At 35.3% G+C, this 25877-nt stretch overlaps 1 protein-coding gene across 1 annotated transcript in view; it reads right to left on the reverse strand.

Moving 5' to 3' along the window:
* Positions 1–25877, reverse strand: part of ehmt2 (euchromatic histone-lysine N-methyltransferase 2) — a 68653-nt gene that overhangs the window by 24222 nt on the left and 18554 nt on the right. Inside the window, 6 exon segments of the mRNA XM_051918731.1 lie at positions 140–285; positions 3664–3762; positions 5679–5787; positions 6201–6278; positions 17924–18154; positions 24024–24145. Coding sequence (XP_051774691.1) covers positions 140–285; positions 3664–3762; positions 5679–5787; positions 6201–6278; positions 17924–18154; positions 24024–24145 — 785 coding nt within the window.

Genomic DNA, 25877 nt, shown 5'->3' on the forward strand with positions numbered 1-25877 from the left:
TTACAGTGTGGTGCTGAGATGTCACCTGCTGCACTCAGGCCCCAATCCAGGTGCTTTGTCGTGTGGTGGGTGTGGCAATGCACTATCAGTACATGCTCCCAACCTCTCTCAAGTCAGAAAGTAAGCATAATGGACTGACCTCACCATCAATGCTTTCTGTTGCCATGCATTTGTTCTTGGCCATTTCACTGATACGGTCAATCTTAGGAGCTTCCATTCGGCAGCTGCAAAGAGGCAGTTCCTCCAGTTTGTCTGTTTCCATTGAACTGGCATCATTGGACACGCCTGTCAAAAAAAAAAAAAAGGCCAAACCAGATGAGTTTACCAAATGAGGTCCCAGCAGTAACTACTGGAGGAGAAGCAGTAAACTAGTAAAGAATCCATTTGCAATATAAGTTACAAATGTAGGGCAGGCAAAAAAAAAGTCTAAGGCAGTGGTCACTCCTGGGGTTCCCATGTGGCTGTAGGTTTTCGTTTCAATCAATTTCTGCTTTGGGACTCTTAGCAAAAGCAAGCTGTTATTTCCCAATTTCAGGTTAATGCAGAAAATGCAGAAATCAATACACTAAATTTAGTACATTTTTATTATAATGCACAACACATTAATGTATGCTACATGGGGATAATTTTGTTTGTTTCTGTGGTTTTTAGGACTTTCATCATCATGATTTTCATTTTTTTTTATCCTGGCGTTCAAGTTATTTAATGTATTATTTACTACCGAGCACCTTAGTGCATCTGATGCCAAAATAATTGTAGCCTTTCAAGAATTGTCTGTTGGGGTGTCTAATTTTCTTGTTGTTAATTGTCATTATTAGGGTGCAATTAAGGGAGCAAACTACACAGAAAAAGGTCAGATTATTAGGAAAACAACAAACAAACAAAAAAAAAGTGAGATTTAAAGCTATATCAAAAATACTAAATATTTGTAAATGACTTATAAATAAAAAAAAAAAAAAATCACACTGCTATGCTTTTATTAATGTAGTATAAGACAGGAGACAAAAAATACCATCTCGTTGAATTAAGAGGTAAAATGACTTGCCGATTGTAAAACTGGTTGGAACAAAAAGCTATAGCCCAATGCGTTTCCCAAAACTGAATCTGAGAAGCAATGGACAAAAAATCTATTACATACAAAACCTACAGCCCTGTATAGATTCTAGGGCTGTGGACCCTTGAATGTTTATTTTTAAAAATAGTATCTCAATAAAACTGTGCTTAACTAGTAGTTAAAATTCTTATTATGCAGCTCTTCTACACAACAGCATTCACAGAAACCACATTTTACAAGGCACATTGTAGTGTTACAGTTGTATAGTGAGTCTAGGTATCACTAAAAGTTGTTTTATGTTGAACATGCAAAGTCCATTATACAAAGTTAAGTGGTAAAGTAGGAAGAGAGTTTCAACATGTGGCATGGAGGCTGATTTTGCAGTTTACTAGCAACTTTAATATTGCATAGTAAAAACATAGTGACATGGTACCCTAAAAGACATGAAGCCAATGATAGAACATTTACTTTAGGCTGATGTAACAAACTGATAGGGAAATGTCCAGAGACTTCCAAAATTCAAACCATACGAGTCAAATGTAATTAATCTATTAATATGGGGTAATAAATGTAAGAGAGTGAGTCTTTAATAAAAGTGTAAAATAAAACCTTATATAAACATAGCAACAAACATTTACCAGGTAATATCCCTTGAAAGAAATGTTTAGTCACATTCAACAGAGTTTGTTTTGAATTATTTAGTTTCCATCTTAGTATACATTCAAAAATTTCTTCTTGACTTAATTAAAAATACTTTCATATTGATTACTGTGTTTTACTTTGTGAGAAAATTAATTGTTAATATTTGTACAAGTAGAATGATAAATGAAATGTGCAATCTAATAAATGAATGAATGTGACTTTAAAAATAATTTGCATTAAGTAAATGTTAGTTGCAAGTCAATGTTCAGGTATGAGTACCAAGGCTTCTATTTCATACTACTTTCCCAACACAATGAAAGAGCATTCATCAAAGCTTTGTGTTACACTCTCTTTTCCCCTCTTTTTCTATTCTATATTTCCTGAAGCATGCAAAAGTGTTAATGGCTTTTATTTACCTATAAAAGTCATTATTATATTAAATGTGATCTGCTGCCTTTTAGATTTCCTACCAATTACAATTCTATGGCCAGAAGTAGTTTTGTCTGCAGTAACTGCCCAAGCTGGATTTAAAAACACATTTTTATACCAGTTATCCACTGATTAAAAAAAAAAGGAAAAATATACATTAATCCTCAAATGAAGCAGTAACTGCCACACTAATGGGTAATTTCTTTGGAAATTAATGTTATAAAAATCGTTAAGCTCAAACATACTAAAAGTAAATGTGCATCCAGTATCAAATAAGAGAATTCTATTTATTTGGGTACTAGTAACTCTAATTGCACAAAACATTAAAGTAGTAAGATTTTTCTGGGTCTGTCTTGTCTAAGAAGGAGCTTATATGTTTTTATAGACTATCTGCAATGACGTAACTTTAAATATATATTGACTTTCACCTGCTCTCCTAGCATTTGTGCTTCACTCCCTAGGTAATCAAGTCCCCAAGGTTGAGATGCCATTTTGCACTCTTTTCTGCTTTCCAGCACCAACATCTCAACTTACACTGTATTTGATTATTAGATTCCAATTCAGGTGGAATTGCACCAGTTGATGTTCTGTTGTTAGTGATTGTAGAGGCTCTGTGTAGTTCAACATTTCTTAAACATTATAGCTGCAACAGAAATGCTGAGTACATACAGTATTTGTTAACTCTGTGCTTAAAGAGTAACACTAACATAATTTGTTTCCTCTTATCAGTTCTAGTTTTTTTTTTTTTACTTTTACGGTTAACTTACCTCAAGTGTCAAAAGAAGTGAGTTGGTGTAGAAGAGTTGTGGCTTGCATACATATAAAATATACAAGTAAATCTGCAACAGTAAACTAATCCTTAACTGAATTTGCACAAAGCAATTCTCAGTTTGAAAACAAGCAAGTTCGCAGATTCACTAATGCTTTTCAACTGGAGATTTTGAAATTCCAAAAATTAGTACATTGCGCTCTATTTGACATATCTCTACAAAAAACTGAGTCATTTCATGCGGTCAGACAGACAAGGAAATGCCAGCTGCAATAAGTGCTTATTGCAATATAAGTGAACACAGTTACAAATAGAGTTGGGGCACAGAGATAATGCATTACTTGCAGCTAGAAAAACTTCTAAACTAGTATTTCGTAATTTTATAATGGCTATAGATAAAAAGTGCTAATTAATTAATTAATGACAATCTGTTAGCATTCTTCCACTCTTGATTCTTTCTTTCTTTTTATGCTAATAAGCTAATGCAGGCTGGTTAATTTTAAGTACATTCTTCATCATCTACACTTTCCACCTTGCAATTTTCTTCTTTCTAATTTGAAAGAAGAAGATATTTTACTCTTTCCTTTAAATGTGAGTTGTCATAAAGGATTACAAACGTATATAACCAGCATTGTGCTTTGAATATGAAGTTTAATTTTTAAACAATTTCAAAATTTTTTTTCGATAAAACCAATCCTTAGTCATGCAGTAGATGCAAGTTCAGCTATCACTGAAAGTATGAAATGGCATCCCCAAACCAGCCAAGTACCTGGATGCTGGGGCGATAGGTGTTCTCCAGGGTGAAGCTCCAGTGACTCTAATGGCACCTCTGTGTACTCACTGGTGACTGGACTTGGTCCATTGGCACCTGACAGTCGTATATATAAAAGAGTGAAGTAAAAAACAACAAAAAAAAAAAAACTGAATACATATGATAGATTTTAGAAGATAAGAAATAAAGCCATACCATTTAACCAACTAGGCAAAGGTTTTGATACTTGAAGTACCGCACTTGCAGTTTATTTTTGTTTAAATTCTGCATTTAATTAATTAATTGCTAATCTTGCTTTTTAATTGAAAGGCTTGCTAATGTTTTATTATTTAGACTTCTTACATTGTTCCCCCCACTTCAGGTTCTGCACTCAGTATGTGGGTTTAAAAAGAGACTGAAAGACTTATTTTGAAAGTGGTACTTTGGGAAACTTTCAGATCTCAACTTTTCTTTGTTAAGAGTCAGCAGAAGAGAGACTGGCAAGCTAAGTTTGGATGAAAGGCCTGTTGTAATTAAAACAGATTTTTACTGCATCTTTTTGTACTCTTTGAAAATAGCTATCCATTGTTTCTCCTATTTAAATACTGCTTTTGACAATAGGGTCCTTTCCAATATATAAATCAGCTCCTATTCAGAATTGACTTTAAAATACTGCTTATGGTTTATAAATCCTTAAATAATCTCTCTCCATCTTATATTTCGGAATGTATGACACCTTACACTCCAAATCGTAACCTTAGATCTTCAAATGAGTGTCTGCTTAGAATTCCAAGAGCTAAACTTAAAAGAAGTGGTGAGGTGGCTTTCTGCTGTTATGCACCTAAAATCTGGAATAGCTTGCCAATAGAAATTCGCCAGGCTAATACAGTGGAGCACTTTAAAACACTGCTGAAAAGACATTACTTTAACATGGCTTTCTTATAACTTCATTTTAGTTTAATCCTGATGCTCTGTATATTCAATTAATTATCATTATTATTCATGGTGGCTCCAAAATCCATACTAACCCCTACTCTCTCTTCTGTTCTTTTTCTGGTTTTCTGTAGTGGCGACCTGCACCCTCCACCACCTAATCAAAGCACCGTGATGTCCCTACATTGATGGATTAAAGAGCAGAAGTCCACGTGACCGTCGTCGTCATCATCAAGTCCTTCCATGAAAACCCTGAATACAATGAGGACTGATTGAGGTCATTTATGTTAGGTAGAATGCCTAGAGGGGACTGGGAGGTCTCGTGGCATGGAACCCCTGCAGATTTTATTTTTTCTCCAGCCGTCTGGAGTTTTTTTGTTTTTTTCTGTCCTCCCTGGCCATCGGACCTTACTTTTATTCTATGTTAATTAGTGTTCTCTTATTTTAATCTTTATTTTGTCTTTTTTTCCTCTTTCTTCATCATGTAAAGCACTTTGAACTACATTATTTGAATGAAAATGTGCTATATAAATAAATGTTGTTGTTGTTATCACTGAGATTCATAAACACCTCAAAGTTTATAAACTATTTTTGAATAAATAAAAATATATCTAATTAAGTGGTTGTGTAACAGTCAATATAGTCCAATATAGGTGAACTTATAATATCAGAACACTCTTTAATGAATTTAACAGAAATAACACAGCAGAATTTTTTATTGATTTGCCCACCAACACACGGAAGCAGGAAAACAAGCAAATTTAAATAAGTAAATGTGAAACATTTTTTTTAATTAAAAAAGAGTGGTTGTAATTAACGTGAGCGGACTAGTTCTACACAAAAATAATCTGACTCCTCCATTTTAAACCCACACACAGAATATGGAAATGGAAACAAGAAGATTGATTGAATTATTTTTAATTAAAAGGTAGGATTAGCCTTTCATTAGAAGTTTGACTGGAACAAAAAAGACAAATATATAGAATTAAAGTTTCAGACTGTATAAAAATCTAAAATAAAAAAATTCTCTTCATAAACGCACACATTTAGTGTTGAAACTCTACACATAAAAAACTTCATTCTCATGCTCAAAAATTCACCTGTGACTACACGGTTTCCTTTCTTCTTTCGTTTACGAGTTGGTTTAATCCAGGGGTTCTCATTTTTCCATTTTTTCTTTGCCTTCTTTCTTACACCTGAACCTGAGCTCTGAAAACAGTGAAGAAAAACAAAACTATATAACGGGGACAATGATTAGCCATAAAATATTAACTTCTTCTCCTTAATAGCAATGCATTTTATCTTTTTTTTTTGCTAAACAATCAGTGGTCTCCAGTTTAAAATAATTTGTACCATTTCTATTCCAGAAAAGTACTTTGTTTTTAAAATGTGTATTTGTTTAGCTGTACAATATTCAACATCCTTGAAAGGAGCTATACCTATAAACAAAAATTGTCCAAGGAATAACAGATACTAAACACCTTTGGCGCCTTCATGAAACAAGTCTGACTTCACTACTATAGAAATATTGTTTCTACACAAACATTCTAGTATTACTGCAACAGTTAGCACTTAGTTTTTAGAAAAAGAAACTGGTTTATCTAGCAGATTGTTTTACATACTCTATCAGAATGGTTCTCTGACTCTTCATCTTCATCTCCTTCTGTAAGCCTGTCTTCTGCTGCACCATCTTCTGTTGACTATAAAAATGTTGGAAGTGGAGGGAAAAAATAATTATCGCTATTTATTCATTACTTTCATAATGTTCCTTTGAACAAGGCATTGAACATTTTAATTTTAAAATTTTTGAATGTAATATTTGATGAAAAGAAATGAAGTGAAAACTTGTGCATTGTAACATCTAATATATTTTACATAGTTAAAAAAAAAAGACCTAAAATGTATCAGGGCTTAAAAGGTAAGCTAAAGTTATAACATATTGCATTTTTCCACATGGGCAAGCAAGAATTTCACTGTATTCAGTACCTGTGATAATAGCGATTTAAATTTCAAATATACAGTGGTGTGAAAAACTATTTGCCCCCTTCCCGATTTCTTATTCTTTTGCATGTTTGTCACACAAAATGTTTCTGATCATCAAACACATTTAACCATTAGTCAAATATAACACAAGTAAACACAAAATGCAGTTTGTAAATGGTGGTTTTTATTATTTAGGGAGAAAAAAAAATCCAAACCTACATGGCCCTGTGTGAAAAAGTAATTGCCCCCCTGAACCTAATAACTGGTTGGGCCACCCTTAGCAGCAATAACTGCAATCAAGCGTTTGCGATAACTTGCAATGAGTCTTTTACAGCGTTCTGGAGGAATTTTGGCCCACTCATCTTTGCAAAATTGTTGTAATTCAGCTTTATTTGAGGGTTTTCTAGCATGAACCGCCTTTTTAAGGTCATGCCATAGCATCTCAATTGGATTCAGGTCAGGACTTTGACTAGGCCACTCCAAAGTCTTCATTTTGTTTTTCTTCAGCCATTCAGAGGTGGATTTGCTGGTGTGTTTTGGGTCATTGTCCTGTTGCAGCACCCAAGATCGCTTCAGCTTGAGTTGACAAACAGATGGCCGGACATTCTCCTTCAGGATTTTTTGGTAGACAGTAGAATTCATGGTTCCATCTATCACAGCAAGCCTTCCAGGTCCTGAAGCAGCAAAACAACCCCAGACCATCACACTACCACCACCATATGTTACTGTTGGTATGATGTTCTTTTTCTGAAATGCTGTGTTCCTTTTACGCCAGATGTAACGGGACATTTGCCTTCCAAAAAGTTCAACTTTTGACTCATCAGTCCACAAGGTATTTTCCCAAAAGTCTTGGCAATCATTGAGATGTTTCTTAGCAAAATTGAGACGAGCCCTAATGTTCTTTTTGCTTAACAGTGGTTTGCGTCTTGGAAATCTGCCATGCAGGCTGTTTTTGCCCAGTCTCTTTCTTATGGTGGAGTCGTGAACACTGAACTTAATTGAGGCAAGTGAGGCCTGCAGTTCTTTAGACATTGTCCTGGGGTCTTTTGTGACCTCTCGGATGAGTCGTCTCTGCGCTCTTGGGGTAATTTTGGTCGGCCGGCCACTCCTGGGAAGGTTCACCACTGTTCCATGTTTTTGCCATTTGTGGATAATGGCTCTCACTGTGGTTCGCTGGAGTCCCAAAGCTTTAGAAATGGCTTTATAACCTTTACCAGACTGATAGATCTCAATTACTTCTGTTCTCATTTGTTCCTGAATTTCTTTGGATCTTGGCATGATGTCTAGCTTTTGAGGTGCTTTTGGTCTACTTCTCTGTGTCAGGCAGCTCCTATTTAAGTGATTTCTTGATTGAAACAGGTGTGGCAGTAATCAGGCCTGGGGGTGGCTACGGAAATTGAACTCAGGTGTGATACACCACAGTTAGGTTATTTTTTAACAAGGGGGCAATTACTTTTTCACACAGGGCCATGTAGGTTTGGATTTTTTTTCTCCCTAAATAATAAACACCATCATTTAAAAACTGCATTTTGTGTTTACTTGTGTTATATTTGACTAATGGTTAAATGTGTTTGATGATCAGAAACATTTTGTGTGACAAACATGCAAAAGAATAAGAAATCAGGAAGGGGGCAAATAGTTTTTCACACCACTGTATGTCTATATGTATGAATTTCTATACTTGATGTACTCAGCTCCACTTAATTCAACTCAGGTTCACCGGGAGCCAAAGCCTATCCCAACAGCAAAGGGCTCAAGGCAGGAAATAGTTAATTCGGCCCAGCCATCATTTAAACATTCTCACACAGTCTATTTTATATCCACAGTCTAAACATTTAAATTTAAATTTACTTCAAGTAAAAACTAGAGGTTTATGCTAGCAATTCTGAGAATACTTTTTGCAAAGAACCTTTCAATTCACAGCTTGCTTAAAATCATTTTTGTCTTCAGAACTTTGAGGCACATAACATTTTTTGCTAAATGTGAAGGTGTAAATGTATAACTATTGCTGCTTTTTCAACAGCTTTGTGATATACAGAAAAATTCCTGAACCATACAGCAGCAGGACCACAAATATGTCTTATTTCTGAGCAATGTTTAAAAGTCTTATGTACCTTATTAATCATTCCATAATAAGGATTTTGGATAGCGGTAACTAATAGCTTCTTTGCTATTGCATTTCACAGTAAACATAATCATAAATACAGATTAAAAAAATTAAGTAGATGTTAATGTTATGAGCACAATATACACACAATTCAAATCATTTTAATAAAACTATCTAGAAGTACAGTAGATAAATGGAACATTACAAGCTTGTCAATTTAAGCAAACCATAACGTATATTGGGGTGGGGGTGGTACGTGTTTTTATTCCAATACAAGGATGTCGGTAAAAAGAGATTATCAGAGCTGCAATGAGTTGAAGGAGGAAATCATCCAGGTTAATCTGTAAGACCAACACAAAGTAAACATACACACACCTATTTACAATTCTATTGGGCCAATGCATACACACGGTACTCAATCTTAAACTGCTCGTATTTAGAATGTGGGCAGTAACCAACTTATTAGAAGAAAAAACATACAGACAAAGGAATATCATGAGAAGATCATTGCATGTGGAAGACAGGAAAAAAATCTGAACTCAAGACTTGGCTCTACTACATCACAACTTTATAAACAACATTGTCACTATGCCACTTAAGTTTAAGTTATTATTACTAAAAAATAGCATTAACTGATGCATTAAGAGTTCTTTAAAATGGAATAAACAAATCAATCTGAAGATTAGGCAAGTAAATTATATCTGATATTGTATGTCACTGATCAAATTTATAATATGTTACAAATATATTTTATTAACCAATTTAATCTTTTTTAATGACTTAATATCAGCAGCAACTATCACAGCTTATACTAAAATAATGCTTTAACCGAAAGGTACCATAAACATTAATTACAGAGTCACCTTAACTGTAATGTCTATAGTCTCAAACACTACACACTTCTCACGAGGGAACATTAAGATAAATGCGCAGTATTTCTGGAGAGCAAAACTCAAGAATTAAAAAATAATCCAAATCATTACACTAATTGTTTAGCTCTGGCATGCTTACATAAACCTCAATGATCTGGCGGAAGAATGCTTAATGTTAGACTTCAGTGACTAAAAATAATGTTTAAGTAAATTTTTTAAAGAACAATTTAAACATTCACAGCTCATAAACTCTGAAATATGGAACGATCTTTCAGAAAGTTGTTGTGAGAACTACTGCAACTTACCATGGTTTAAATGTACTGTACAATAATACTGCCAGAAAATGTTTATACTTGCACACAGTTAACTGCAATGTAGTTTAACTTGAAACTAATGCGGATATATATCCACATTACAAACATGCCATTTAATACAAGTCTCAGAAAAATTATGCTTATTTTGGGATCATCAACTTAGTTTGGGATTTACAAAGGACTGTCTCAATTTGAATTCATCAAATGTATATGTCCTTCTTTTACATGTGCATTGTATTGTGAATCTAAGAAATGTACTGCTTTTGTTGAATGCTCTTCATTTCTGTAATGAACGAAACGTTCAAAGTATTCACTACTGGTTGCTGCATTTATATCACCTATCATATACAACTTACTTTTAACTTTAGTATAATAATCAAAACATGGTGGACAACAACAAACTGAATAATGCAACAAATTAAAACAGCCATTGTTTTTCTCAAAATAAGCTTTAGCAAAATTAGAAAAAGTAGAAAAGTATAAATTGATGAAATACTGTGTTACTTTTCATACACCTTAGCTTGAAAAACACGTGATACAAGATCAGTTTAAACTTGGTATCTAGAATGTGAAGACTCTACTTTTCCTTGCCTTATCCTTCTAACTGATCATCCGATTCAAAATTCATCTGTCCATGAATATGGCTCTCACACAGAAGAAATACCTGAGCTTTTAACATCAATAATTTTGTACTATAATCACAGAAATTTTCATATGCACAACCTTTCACTTCAGCTAACCACTTTCTATACTCTGGATCTTGCTTCCATTCGTCCTTAAAATGACACTTCCTTCCAGTCACTGCTCTACAGCTGACTTGCTTACTTGTCTGAAACAACAAACACAATATTATTTGAATGTTAAATGTCATACATATATATACTGTATATATGTACTAAATGATTATTCTGATTGACAAATCTAAAATAAAAATAAATATGTAATTTTGCAAGTATTTGAATGCTTTTAGAGTACAAGTAAAACATGACACTTTATTGGAAAACAATGCTTTACAAAAACAGAGTATTTTTATAATCTTTGACATGATAAGACTGCAACTTACCTCCCATCAGTTGTTTTACCAGCCTATGTGTTTATCAGCAAAAACACCTGATAGTTATTAGTATACTGTTGCTCCTGGGGACATTTTTAATAAATTTACATATTGCTGACTATTTCCTCAATAACTGTACTTCTGCTTGAGTCCCTTTTAAGCAGTTTTACTTGCAGACATTTAATGTTCTGAGGCTTGATAAGCAGAAATATTCTAACTTAACACACAGTTTGTTCAGAAAGCACATAAGAAAAACCTATCTGCTTTCATGGCATGATGGGCTCAAGAGAAGTCACATAGCTGAATTTATAACCAGCCACTTCAGGTCATTTTTCATGGCAAGGATTGTGGTAGCAACATTAGAAGTTTGATAAACCATTTCATAGCAACTGAGCCCAGATCCTCCCTAAGAATTATTCATTTTCATCATTTAAGAGATATAGTGGCTCCATGTACTCTGATCTGCAGGGACACCCCAGCTATATTGTACATTAATGTGAAACAATAAGTACACCCCATGAAACTTTTTTTTGGCCTTTTTTATATGTTGTATATTTGATCATTATTTCAATAATACTGCTATAAGGTGATGAAATTTATAACATTTTACACTCATTCATATTGATAAAAAAATCAATAGAAATGCAATTTTCCAGTATACTCACTGCCTTTATCATTGTATGAAATGTCGAAAATTAGAATCAGGTCTCCTCAAGCTGGTGCATTTCATTAGAAAGTTTTATTGTAATACATATTACTATGTACGCATGACAGTAATCTTGAACTGAACAATGCAGAAGGCACGTCAAATCAGAGAAACTGATTTCAGTGCCCGCTTTACTAATACTACTACTACTACTACAACAAACGTCTTTTTTTTTTTTTTAACTTTATTAATCCCGAAGGAAATTACTTAGTTTTTCGCATACCCCTTGGGGTCAGAGCGCAGGGTCAGCCATTGTACAGTGCCCCTGGAGCAATTACAGGTTAAGGGTCTTGCTCAAGGGCCCAGAAGAGTAGGATCTCTTTTGGCAGTGATGGGGATTCGAACCGGCAACTTTCTGGATACCAGCACAGATCCTTAGCCTCAGAGCCACCACTCCATCTTTCTAAACATCCTATATAGCATAGTTGGTACACATACAGTGTAAAGACCATCAGAGCAGGTATATTAATACTTCTTTTGTGCACTTTTTTTTTTTTTTTTTTTTTTTTTTTTTTTTTACAATTTTTCATTAAACAAAATATTTCACAATGGTCTTTCTTTCACAGGAAACACTTAAAAGATTAAAATTCCTACCAATATAATACTTTACTCTCCACTCCATTCTTTTCTGTAAGCTGTAAACACTTGATTGCAAGGCAGAATCATTGAAAAAAGAATTACAATGAAACAAAACAAGTGTTTTCCTATAACACACTACCACAGAACCGTACAGTTTTAAGATAACAAATGCAAATAATTTCTTTATTAAGACTAAATACACTATTCTTCAATGTGTGCCACACATGAATTCAGCTCCATACTAATTACAACTTTATGAATTTATCCAGGACTAGATACTACTTGTAAGAGATGCTATTAAGCCTCCTCCTCTTTTTGACTGCAGTGTTTGCTTACATATCAGATACAACTGAAGTTAAAACAAATCCTTATACATTAATAACCTCTTTTGAAATCACAGAGCTCTTAAAAGGTATGTGTGTACAATTTGATTTCCTCGGTTAGTGCAAATTTTGACACTAAATAATATACTTTTAGCCAAAATGTAATATTAGATAAAAATGGTACCAGAGAGAACAAATAGCAGATTTTGCTTTACATAGGACACTTACTGAATAATCAAAGTTATCCAACACCAACTTGTACTGTGCGAAAAAGTAATTTCACCCTAATCAAAATAATAATAAGAATCACTAGATTACAGCCAGCTCTCCTTAATATAACCCTAACTTTTTTGACTCTACATTACAGTGAAGTTACCAGCATAAAAGTTCAATCAAAGGAAATTCCTTAAATCAGAAAAAAATTGTTGATTTCTATTAGCTTCAAAAGGGCAAAGAAGGTTTTTTTTTTTCACGATAGTGTATACTGCATGAAACACCCATGCTTAAAACCATAAACACTATAATGTAAAAGATTTTTATACTAACCAGTGAGCACCAAACTCCCCACCCTCAAAATATTTTGCTTAGCTAGAACTTCCCAGCAAGTCTTATATTTCACAATGAGAGCTGCATACGCAGTACTACATAGAAAGAAAGGAAAAAAAAAACTGACTTTGCATTTTCTAATACATGGCAGGCCTTCATCATTAGGGTCTCTTACCAGCACTATCTAAATGAACAGTAGATCTTTTAATTTGCTTCAGATTTTAGAAGTCCTTAAAAATGTTTCAGCAATTTACATTATTCACTTTGCTTTGTTGCCATTTTCTTTTTTTCTTCTTTATTCTTTGTTAGAGGACAAAAGAAGCAAGACAAGGACTAACACAACATTATTAGGTATACTGTAGTTATTGTAGCTACAATCCATTAGTAGAATATTTTAGTAAAAAGATAAATGTAAAAATATGCCTAATCAATCACAGCCACGTTTTACTCTTATTTATCCATAACTAGTGTCATACACTTGGTCACGTCACCAGTCTTACGAGGCCTGATCATGAAGGGCACCAAGAAAAGACATGGAGGAGCAAGTCAGGCATAAAGGTGAGCAGTGATTCTTAACCTTTTTTGAGTCACAGACCACTGTAAGAATCTGATGAAAGCTATGGACCCCCTTCCCCAGAAATATTCACATAAAGACAACTTTGCGTGCAATTGAATATAATGTGCTTTAATTAATTCAATTGTCTCGTACATATATGATATACACAAAGTATTATTAAACTTTAAAGTAAACAATCAAAAAAAAACACTCCTTTTGTATGCAAAAAGTAATGGCCACTCATTTTATTCAATGCTCTTATGCAAATTACAACAGATCTACTACTACTACTACCACCACCACCACCACCACTACCACTACCTCTACTCTATATCAACAGTACCAGGCTGTACAGTGAATCTAAATGTTAATTTTTAGCTGACCTTCACGGACACCCTGAAACCCAAGTTGAGCATCTTATACCGTGTTTTTCCATCCTCATTTGCCATAAAGCCAAAGTAATTCCAGATGTCACTCCGATTTCCCTCACTGTCAATTAAGTGTGCTGGTAAAGACTCCAAAGCGACTGAAGTTGCCATATTAACACCTGTAAGTGGGTGGAAATCAGGGCAGCAACTCTAGTCATGGTGAACTGGAAGTGCATTTGTAATGCAGACTAGAGAATTGATGCTATGAAAAATAAGAACTTAAGTAATTTTAAAATGTTAAAATTGATACTTGATATTCCAGTACTTTTGACAACTCTACAGCACGGTAGTGAAGTAGTTTAATTCTTCAAAGTACTGTGTTTGTTTTCTAATCCTGTTGCTGTAAGTAGAGAGTTTAAAATGTTCTCCTTGTGGATTTTCACTGCCTGTACTCTGGTTTCCCACCACATTAAAAGGATGTGAAAAGTTAGGATGACTTTTAACTACAGATTAACAAGGCAAGAGTAGGAGTATGTCGTATAATGATGCAGGGTTGAATACTGCCACTTCACTCCTGATCCTAATGAGATAAACTCTGGCTTTCTTAACAAAGTTTTTCTCAGTTATTAAGACTCACATTATCATTAAAAATTGTTTAATGCCTCATATTTTCATTTCAAACAGATGGACAGCTGCAGCCACAAAACCAATGGCTGAAAACTCAAGCAGGATTGAGTGATGCTTAATCTGTGGCAGTTACATATATTATTTTGTGTTTTTTGCTACTTCACAAAAATAGAAAATTATATTATACGTATAACTGTTGTTTTAGTTACTGGGTAAAATAAAGTGTTTTATGCTACTGCTACAACACCCGTAGATGAAGGGGAATGTGCCTCAGGTGTGCACGCAAAGAATAACACATATTTGATTCATTTAAACATTTGCAGTTTCTGACTTTACTATTGAACTGGTTCACTTTATAACCTCTTTTTTTGTGAAATCAACTATGTTTTTCCCAGCACCCATTTCTACTTATGACTTGGTTAAACAGCTGGGTTACTGGGAGAGTTAAAAATTTGTGATTACTACACCCAATTAGAAAGCTCTTTAATGTGTTATAAAAACAAAACAAAAAGCACAGTAAGTTACTGTCCTCATACATGATTTTCGTTAATTCCTAGGAAACATCGCTTGTCATTACATCTTACCATCTCATTTACAATACTAATGGATGCCAAAATAGAAAAACATGCTGTTATTTCCTTTTGGTACAGCATCCTCCAGGTAGAAGGGCACTTTTTATTAAAATCCTGAAAATCAGAAAAAAGTAAATGGGTACAATATTTTTATAATTTGTCATGTATACTATGTATGAACTACCGTATTTTTTGCTCCATAAGATGCACCTGACCATAAGACCCACCTAGGTTTACAGGAGGAAAACAAGAAAAAAAAAATATTCTGAACCAAAATGGTGTACTAATATATTTAATATTAACGCAAAAGTATGCAGACGAAAGAAGAGAAGAAAAAGGCCACTCAGCAAGCGCATCAACCTTTGAGCAAACAAATGCTAAACATACAAAGAGTAGGAAAACTAGGAATGCTCAAGTCAAGTGTATTCGTGCAGTGCACCGTCATTGTCTAAGAATATATAAAATCTAATGTCTGTATGTCTGTCTGCTTTTCATGAGAGAACTACTTAACGGATTTAGATAGGGTTTTTTCTATAACTTGCTTGAACATTCCAGTTGATTTTGCGACTTCTCTCATTTCTCTGTGTATCACAGTTTGCTTGTGGTACCGATTTATCTGTGTGAATCCGGCTGAAGGGAGGGGCCTTACTCACTCACTCGCCAGCTTCGGGGCGTGTTCCTTAACCCCGCTTAGCTAGCGAACGAGAGATTAGCCTCAGCTGATTCGACGGGTCAGCGGTTGTAGCTGGGAGTGTAAGGCAGCGCTCTGCACTCTCACAGGTCCCAGGTGATGGGCAGAGGCTGATGGCAACTGACCAGATGCCCTGGGAGTCAGCAGTAAAGTGGGACATTTAAGCGTCCCCAGGGGTTTCTCGTGGGCCTACCACTTCCTCTTCTAAAAGCTGTCGCAACCGCTGACAGGTCAGGTAATACACATCACGGTCTTTGACGCAATATTGGCTCCATAAGATGCACAGACATTTACACCCACTTTTGGGGGAAAAAAGTGCGTCTTATGGAGCGAAAAATACGATATATGGAATGATCATAAAAGATTATAAATTATAGTACAATTATCTTAAATATATAATCCATAATTATATATTCCATTTTGGCATTAACCCCTGTGAATAGGTGCCTGCCTGACAATAACTTCTCAACACACACATCCTCTCCTTCTTGTTTGCTGTTCAGGGTTCAAGGTGGTTATGAGATATTTTTCATATTACACCCTGTTAAACTCACAATGCTGAACAGACTGACAAGACTAGATTGATTTATTGATTTATTACTCTTTTATCTAGAATGTATTTTATGTAGTTTTTGGGTGTCAGCTGCCATTACGTTACTATTTCACAATACAGTAATCCCTCCTCCATCGCGGGGGTTGCGTTCCAGAGCCACCCGCGAAATAAGAAAATCCGCGAAGTAGAAACCATGTTTATATGGTTATTTTTATATTGTCATGCTTGGGTCACAGATTTGTGCAGAAACACAGGAGGTTGTAGAGAGACAGGAACGTTATTCAAACACTGCAAACAAACATTCGTCTCTTTTTCAAAAGTTTAAACTGTGCTCCATGACAAGACAGAGATGACGGTTCTGTCTCACAATTAAAAGAATGCAAACATATCTTCCTCTTCAAAGGAGCAAACAAATCAATAGGGCTGTTTGGCTTGTAAGTATGCGAAGCACCGCGGCACAAAGCTGTTGAAGGCGGCAGCTCACACCCCCTCCGTCAGGAGCAGAGCGAGAGAGAGAGAGAGAGAGAGAGAGAGAGAGAGAGAGAGAGAGAGCGAGAGAGAGACAGATAAAAAAATCAATACGTGCCCTTTGAGCTTTTAAGTATGCGAAGCACTGTGCAGCATACTTAAAAGCTGCACACAGAAGGTAGCAACGTGAAGATAATCTTTCAGCATTTTTAGACAAGCGTCCATATGGTCTAGGAACACAGATAGTCAGCGCAAGAGAGAGAGAAAGAAAAGTAAGTTGGGTAGCTTCTCAGCCATCTGCCAATAGCGTCCCTTGTGTGAAATCAACTGGGCAAACCAACTGAGGAAGCATGTACCAGAAATTAAAAGACCCATTGTCCTCAGAAACCCGCGAAGCAGCGAAAAATCCGCGATATATATTTAAATATGCTTACATATAAAATCTGCGATGGAGTGAAGCCGCGAAAGGCGAAGCGCGATATAGCGAGGGATTACTGTAATCATCTATAAATCTAAGAGTGCATAGTCCAGTTTCACCAAGGATATAAAGAATGGTTAATGATTTGCAGTTAATATAAAGTCCAGTAAATAACAACTCTGTTTTAATTTCTTTTATATTTACTTTATTCAAATGCTAATAAAATTATTTACTACACCTGCACACAGTTATGATCCATAATGTTAACCAGGACTGGATCCCACCTTGTACTTAATGTATCCTTGATAGGCAGTAGCTTCCTGTATCCCTGAACTATTTAGGTGGATTAGAAAATGGATTGATACTTTTAACAGAATACCAAAAGGGTTGTAGAAATTGGTTTCTCTTTGACCATTTTAGGTTAGGAGGAAACAAAAAAAACAAAAAAACATATGCCGTAATTACACTACAATTTCCTATTGTAACACAGTAAACTGGAATATGTCCCACAACATGGAAGGTTTATAAGTACTGTAAGCAGATTACAAATTACCAACTCAGAGTTACCTAAAATAATACTTGACATTTATACATCTTAATAGACTAACCTTGCTGTCTGAATCAGCTCGCTCATCCATTGAATAGTCGTAGAACAGACGAAACTCTTCTCCAACTTCGGTTTCCCAGTCCTCAAAATGATCAGTTTGCTCTTCATCAGGATCATTTTCAGCAGGCTCTGCCCCAAGTGTTTCCATACCAGTTATTGTTGGATCAGGATCCCCCACATTGGGTGAATTATTTTCTGCATCTTCTTCCTCCCTTGGAGAAAGCCCTGATTCCTGTAAGTAAATATTAAAATTGATTAAAGGGGCCTTTTATGATAACATAAAACAATTATTTAAAGAGTACATTTTTTTAAAGTCAATTTTTAAATCAATCAGTCAAAATATGAAATTAATAATGTATACCTATCTAAAGCAATAAATGAAGAACCAAGTAAAATATAAATAACAAAAGAGAATTATCTTAAACTAGCAAAATACCCGCGCTTCACAGCGGCGAAGTACTGCCTTAAAATTTTTATTAAGAAGAAAAGTAAACCTTTTTAAACTGAGGGAAAATATACCAATAATTATTTGTTACGGATCTCTTTGTATACCACGTTGTCAGTTCGGCCCTCCGGTTGTAATATGACCAAGCTGTGCGCTGAGCTTACTCTTGAGCATGCAACATATAGTTGGCCATGTGAAAAGCAATCTTGCCTCAAATCAATGCCAATCTTTTGTAGGGTCTGTCCCTGAGACTTAAGTGTCATTGTGAAACAGAGCCTTACAGGAAATTGGAGGCGTTTGAATTGAAATGGGTTTCATCGATAACTTCGCATCCAGCTTTTGAGAGTTTAAACATTCATAAACATCAAAGTGTCCACTACTCAAATCGTCACCTGTGAATCTAAGATGTTTAAGAGGCATTGGCGGTTGTTCAAAGGTGTAAAATATTTGGCCATTTTGGTACACTTGAAAGCGACAACCGAACAATTCAACAGCAGCCATCAACTCACATGCAGAACCATAGGTGAAGGGCTTAAGCATTTCACTTATAGTGCTCCTGTGTAGTATAATTATCTCCTGTACCGTCATCAGTCCACACCTTGAACCTGTCCCAGTCATTCAATACATAAGACACAATGTTCCTCCGGATATCAAGAGTGAGCCTGATATGGCCGTGGAATATGTAACACAGAGAATGGAAAAGGCAGTCGCCATCTCCGGGCATGGAAACCACTCGGTAAGTGACAGTTCTTTGATTGATGGTGATCACCTCGATAGACATGTTAATGGGGGTACGGTTGGAACGATAAAGGAAATGGGTACCTGAACAATGTAAACTAAGTCCAAAATACCTACACAATAACTATAATCGTAATAAATGAACAATAAAACACCGGAGAAGCCATGGATTAAATAAAAAGGCTGCAGTTATCAGCAGGGAGATGTGAATACCGTGGCGAAGCAAGGAAGGGAATGAAGAGAACGGAGCGACGGACGACCTTATATTGGCAGGCAGCCATCTACGTGGGAGGCGTGGGGATGGGGGACCCAATGCCGCCTCACACAGCGAACGAGCTGCAGGCTATGGACATATATATGTACGTAAGTAGGAGTCAGTTAGCGTTGGGAACCCGCGTACCAAATTTCTTGAAGATGGGCCCATAACTAACAAAGACCGTTGGAAAGTTCAATATGGCGGCCGACAGTGGCGTCATACCACCGAAATAAGTATGTACATCGGTTTCGGTTAGCGCAGGGAAGCCGCCTACCAAATTTCGTGAAGATGGGGCCATAAATAAGAAAGTTTAACATGTTACGTGTAGAATTTCGAAATGAAACCTGCTTAACTTTTGTAAGTAAGCTGTAAGGAATGAGCCTGCCAAATTTCAGCCTTCTACCTACACGGGAAGTTGGAGAATTAGTGATGAGTGAGGCAGTGAGTGCTTTGCCTTTTATTAGTATAGATCAAGGCAAAAACATCAGACACTTGGCTTGTCACTCTAATCTGTATGTAACTGGTACTAGATGTATGACAATTATACATCTACAGAGGTTCCATAACTACTTAGCTCATTAACTGTGCAATATTTAGAAAATCTAGAACTGAGTCATAGAGTGCTAACTATGTTACATTGTAATTATGTGGATTTATCTACCTAATTTAACGCCTGAAAAATACTAAATAGCAAAGAGTTACCCAATGTTAAGCAAATTTGAAACTGACACTTTTCGCACCTTGTCATTACCTAGAAATCAAACTGGTTTACCTCACCTATACTGCCAACTGGTGTGTAGCCTATTGTAGTGACAAATCTGTACTTAATTTAATGTGAAGTTATCAAATGCTGATTCAGTAAATTAACAGAAGGATGGAATAATTAACAGTTATAGGTTAATTTCTGATTTGTGTTACTTCCCATGCTGATAGGTGCACACTTTGGGCTAACCTGCTCAATATTTGTATACAACAACAAATTGAACTACTTCGCAAGTCAGCTTTCTCCAAAGAAATGACAGAAATCGTTTTGCAGACTATTTCAATAGAGGCATGCAGTTCCAAAAAAAAAAAGTATGAACAAGGGAACAGAGGAAAAAAAGATTATGCAGCAAAATAAGAACTTACACAAATCATTGGTGGTGGCTACTATTATGTTTATGTAGTTCTTCAAAGTTACCATTCATCACTATAAGGAACATGCATACAACAATATACAAGACACATTTTCAGAACTGCTTCATATGGTGAAACAGAATTCATACTACAAAACAGGGAAAAATAATGCAAGCAAATCAGAAAAATAAAAGTGATCAGTATTACAGAAATCCTTTATTTGTTTATATCCATATCATAATGAAATAAAACTTCCCTTTCAATATTTTATGCATTTTTTTCTTACATTTATTTAAAGGAAATTATATTTCTCCATTTCCTGCTGCTAACAGGAGTTTGAAGCATTTGTCATTAATCTAGAGGCAAGTCACAGACAGATGGTAACTTTTTAGATCAGTTTGACAGCAGGTATGACTATATACTAATATACACATACACAAACAATTACAATTATTTTAGTTCCTTTTTTATTAGTTTTTTTATTCATATACTATCTTCACCTGTCATGTTCATTTCATTTTCAGTTTAGTTTTAAGAACTTCTGACAATTTCTATTTTAGTTTTTATTTTTGGAAACTTCAACTAGTTTTTGAGAGAAAGAATCACATCAGTTTAGTTTTCATTTTGGCTTAAAAAAAATGAAGATTAAGAAATGCACAGTGTGCCTACATATCAAATGAATTGTAGGACCATGCATATATGCCCATAAAAGTGGGCCTCTTTTTGCTCCAGCTATCTATACAGTGTTATATTTTGAATGTTTTAGAAAATGTGCCCCAGTCATACTGTAACAGATTCCATATTTTGAAGGAGTATATTACTTTGTGAAGACAGGTAATTCACACAACCTTCTATATACTCTATAAATAGAAAAACAGTGCTGAAGGTGCTAAGTACAAACAACTGAGGTGACCAGACAGTAGCTTTCTACAGACACAAATTTTAAGTTTGTTGACCAGTGTAGCCCGTTATTTTACCTACTACTGTATTTCAACATTATCACGGTCCTCAACCTCTTTATAAACATTTTTATTAAAGCTGTTTCTGTGTATTTTTAAATTTGTCAGGCTTTTACCCTTTAATTAAGCTACCCAAACCTGACTGCTATTTCATAAATTATGCACTTTCTACTTTTACTGTCAGGATCATTCTTGAAGTACTCTTAGAACAACCATTTCCATTTACAACCAACTCTTTGCTATGTCTCTATGCTCAAAGAGATTTTCTGCCTTGGTAGATAACAGCCATTATGCTTAGTAGACTACATTGGCATACAGTGAATAGCCAGCTTGTTAAGTGAAAATGGAGGGACATTCTGCAACATTTACTCTAAAGATTGGGTTGGTGTGGGCAGAAAATTTCAGTTATATTACACAGTGAGCATTCCTTACTATTATGCTATATAATTATATATTCGTATGTAATAATCTAAAATTTCTATGCATTATAGAACACACCAGAAAATGTATTTATTAAAGTAGCATGTTTATTTAAACTGTTCAGACACAAACATTTTAATTATTAGTTTAAAAAAGAAAAAAAATATCAACAGCTTCACGATGTATCTTTTCAAAATTTATTACATATAACTAAATTATTAAAAGGTAAGTTTAGTATTTTTCAAGTTGAATTTATTTCTTCACAATCATGGTATATATTCATTTATCACATAAAGTTGTGTCCTAAAATGAAGCTTCTTTTATCAATTTTAAAAATACTTGGTCGTTTCTTGCACTTTATAATACAGCTTATGAAAAGAAGAAAATTGATAAATGATAAATCGTTAAAAGCAATAAATTTAACAAATATGTCCAATTTGAAGTAGCAAAATTTTTGATTTAAGAAAACTTGGCTTCTACATTTATGAAGCATTCTTGCGATAACTAAAGGAAACCTTTTTACCTGTTTTCCTTGAGATAAGAATACATTATCTTTTCGCTCATCTGCTCACAGCCACCATTGTGGGTGGAATTTAGACGTAAATAAGGAAGTTATGAACACAAAATGAAATACATTTCTGAAGTTGCTAAGAGCAGTTTTGTCTTTCGAGAAAATGGTTTGAAATATCCAGGATGTGACCCTACATTTAGAAAGCAAAGCATTTTCATCAACCTCCTCATGGTAACCACGATACCTTAAAGTTATGGCTTGTAGTGCTTAGGTTAGATGACAGTACTCGAATGGAAGACCTACTGAAAGCAGATCTGCAAGTTTCTAGTGCTCATTTCTCTGTGGACAAGTACTTGAAGCCAAGGATGGGAAAAAAGCATTAATGACTACCCAATATTGAAGCTAAATGCAGTTCTAAAAATATTTCAGGTGGGTTTTTTCACACTAGGTCCAACTAAGCATGCTGAAATTTAGAGCTGTAAAATAATAACAATAGCAATGTCTTTCACTAGCAAACTAAATATTGTATACATAAGTAGTTCTTATGTAGGGCAAAGTGGAATAGTCATTACTTGCGCTGCTTCATGTACCTAGCACCATGTGTTTGAATCATGTGTCTGGTTGTTCAAATAAATAACAACAATCTGTATATGGTCACTCAGATCTGTCATGCATCAATGCTAAGTAAGCATTTAACACTGCAAAAAAATAAGATCAATAAGTAAACCTGAAAGCTGTCCATTTGGTCCTTCAGGTTTTGATCATTTCTTTCAATTTAATTTTGGAAAGTGGAAAAATTACTCAAGGACACTGTGATTCATGATAGCTGAAAGTTTTGTCTTATCAAAAGTTTGCCTTAAAACATGGATGTATTTGTTAAGTTTAAGCCTTTTATATGCTTGGATCTTGGTTTCCTAATACCCTTTTTGTGAGGTGCAAGAACGGACAAGGTATTTTTATAATTTATAAAAAAAAGAAATCTTCACTTTACAACACAGAATTTTATGTGGCAAATGAATACATACTATAATTGTGAAGAAATAACTTTGACTTGAAAAATACCAAACTTACGTTTTAAATATCATTCAAAGCTGATTTAGACTGGCTAAAAATCACACTCAGAATAAGGTCTGCTATTCCATATTTCACAAACCAAGGTAATTTCAAAACAAATAACACAAAATGCACGATGTGTGCAAAGGACAAACTTAATTTTCAAAGGATTCACCTATTTCATATTTTACTAAAATGGTTTCAAGGGGGAGGGCTGTAATGCTGACCTTTCTTTGTAAACTTTTGGTGGTGGGGATTTCCTGACTCACCTTTTGTGTAGTACTACTAAAGGTCAGATGCTGAAATTTAAAAGTTGTCCCCACTCGCACACCTCACAGGGAACAATTGTCAGCAAAAAAAAAAAAAAAACACTTATTTTTGCTTGTACCCAACACTGAAATCAAAGGTAAAATAAAGCGAGACAGACAGAATGACAGATAGATAGGATCTCATAATTGAAATCTGAGGAAATATATCAACAAATGGTAAATATATTATTGAAAATTATATGAGAATCGATTATTTTAACAATATTTTAACATGCAGTATTACTTTAAATGAGAAGGAAATACAGTTTGAAAAAGACAACATGAAAACTCCCACCTGCATTAAAGAAGGGTCTGGGCTTCCTTCAACAGTATACTCAACCGTTTCTGCTATAGGTTCTTGGTCTATCACTTGTAGAGTATCTGAAGAAACATCCAGTCTTTGTCTTTTAACAGCCACTAACAAATACAAAGAACATATTAATGTAAAAATTTAATAGAATAAAAAAAGTACACACTATGAAGTTTATAGCTGGAATGCAAGAAAATGTATATACAGTACAATATCATTCTCACATTAGGTTTACAGCATGAATTTGTTTTAAATAAAATGCTCATTTCAAATGCAGTGCATCTGGAAAGTATTCACAGCGCATCACTTTTTCCACATTTTGTTACATTACAGCCTTATTCCAAAATGGATTCAATTCATTTTTTTTCCTCAGAATTCTACACACAACACCCCATAATGACAACGTGAAAAAAGTTTACTTGAGATTTTTGCAAATTTATTAAAAATAAAAAAATTGAGAAAGCACATGTACATAATTATTCACAGCCTTTGCCATGAAGCTCAAAATTGAGCTCAGGTGCATCCTGTTTCCCCTGATCATCCTTGAGATGTTTCTGCAGCTTAATTGGAGTCCACCCGTGGTAAATTCAGTTGATTGGACATGATTTGGAAAGGCACACACTTGTCTATATGGTCCCACAGTTGACAGTTCATGTCAGAGCACAAACCAAGCATGAAGTCAAAGGAATTGTCTGTAGACCTCCGAGACAGTATTGTCTCGAGGCACAAATCTGGGGAAGGTTACAGAAAAATTTCTGCTGCTTTGAAGGTCCCAATGAGCACAGTGGCCTCCATCATCCGTAAGTGGAAGAAGTTCGAAACCACCAGGACTCTTCCTAGGGCCATCTAAACTGAGCGATCAGGGGAGAAGGGCCTTAGTCAGGGAGGTGACCAAGAACCCGATGGTCACTCTGTCAGAGCTCCAGAGGTCCTCTGTGGAGAGAGAAGAACCTTCCAGAAGGACAACCATCTCTGCAGCAATCCACCAATCAGGCCTGTATGGTAGAGTGGCCAGACGGAAGCCACTCCTTAGTAAAAGGCACATGGCAGCCCACCTGGAGTTTGCCAAAAGGCACCTGAAGGACTCTCAGACCATGAGAAAGAAAATTCTCTGGTCTGATGAGACAAAGATTGAACTGTTTGGTGTGAATGCCAGGCGTCACATTTGGGGTAAACCTAGCACCATCCCTACAGTGAAGTATGGTGGTGGTAGCATCATGCTGTGGGGATGTTTTTCAGCAGCAGGAACTCGGAGACTAGTCAGGATACAGGGAAAGATGACTGCAGCAATGTACAGAGACACCCTGGATGAAAACCTGCTCCAGAGCGCTCTTAAACTCAGACTGGGGCGACGGTTCATCTTATAGCAGGACAACTACCCTAAGCACACAGCCAAGATATCAAAGGAGTGACTTCAGGACAACTCTGTGAATGTCCTTGAGTGGCCCAGCCAGAGCCCAGACTTGAATCTGATTGAACATCTCTGGAGAGATCTTAAAATGGCTGTGCACCGACGCTTCCCATCCAACTTGATGGAGCTTGAGAGGTGCTGCAAAGAGGAATGTGCGAAACTGGCTAAGGATAGGTGTGCCAAGCTTGTGGCATCATATTCAAAAAGACTTGAGGCTGCAATTGCTGCCAAAGGTGCATCGAGAAAGTATTGAGCAAAGGCTGTGAATACTTATGTACATGTGATTTCTCAGTTTTTTTTATTTTTAATAAATTTGCAAAAACCTCAAATAAACTTTTTTTCATGTTGTCATTATGGGGTGTTGTGTGTAGAATTCTGAGGAAAAAAATGAATTTAATCCATTTTGGAATAAGGCTGTAACATAACAA

Source organism: Erpetoichthys calabaricus, chromosome 1 (assembly GCF_900747795.2).
Source record: "Erpetoichthys calabaricus chromosome 1, fErpCal1.3, whole genome shotgun sequence".
In the NCBI taxonomy this organism is placed as follows: domain Eukaryota; kingdom Metazoa; phylum Chordata; class Cladistia; order Polypteriformes; family Polypteridae; genus Erpetoichthys; species Erpetoichthys calabaricus.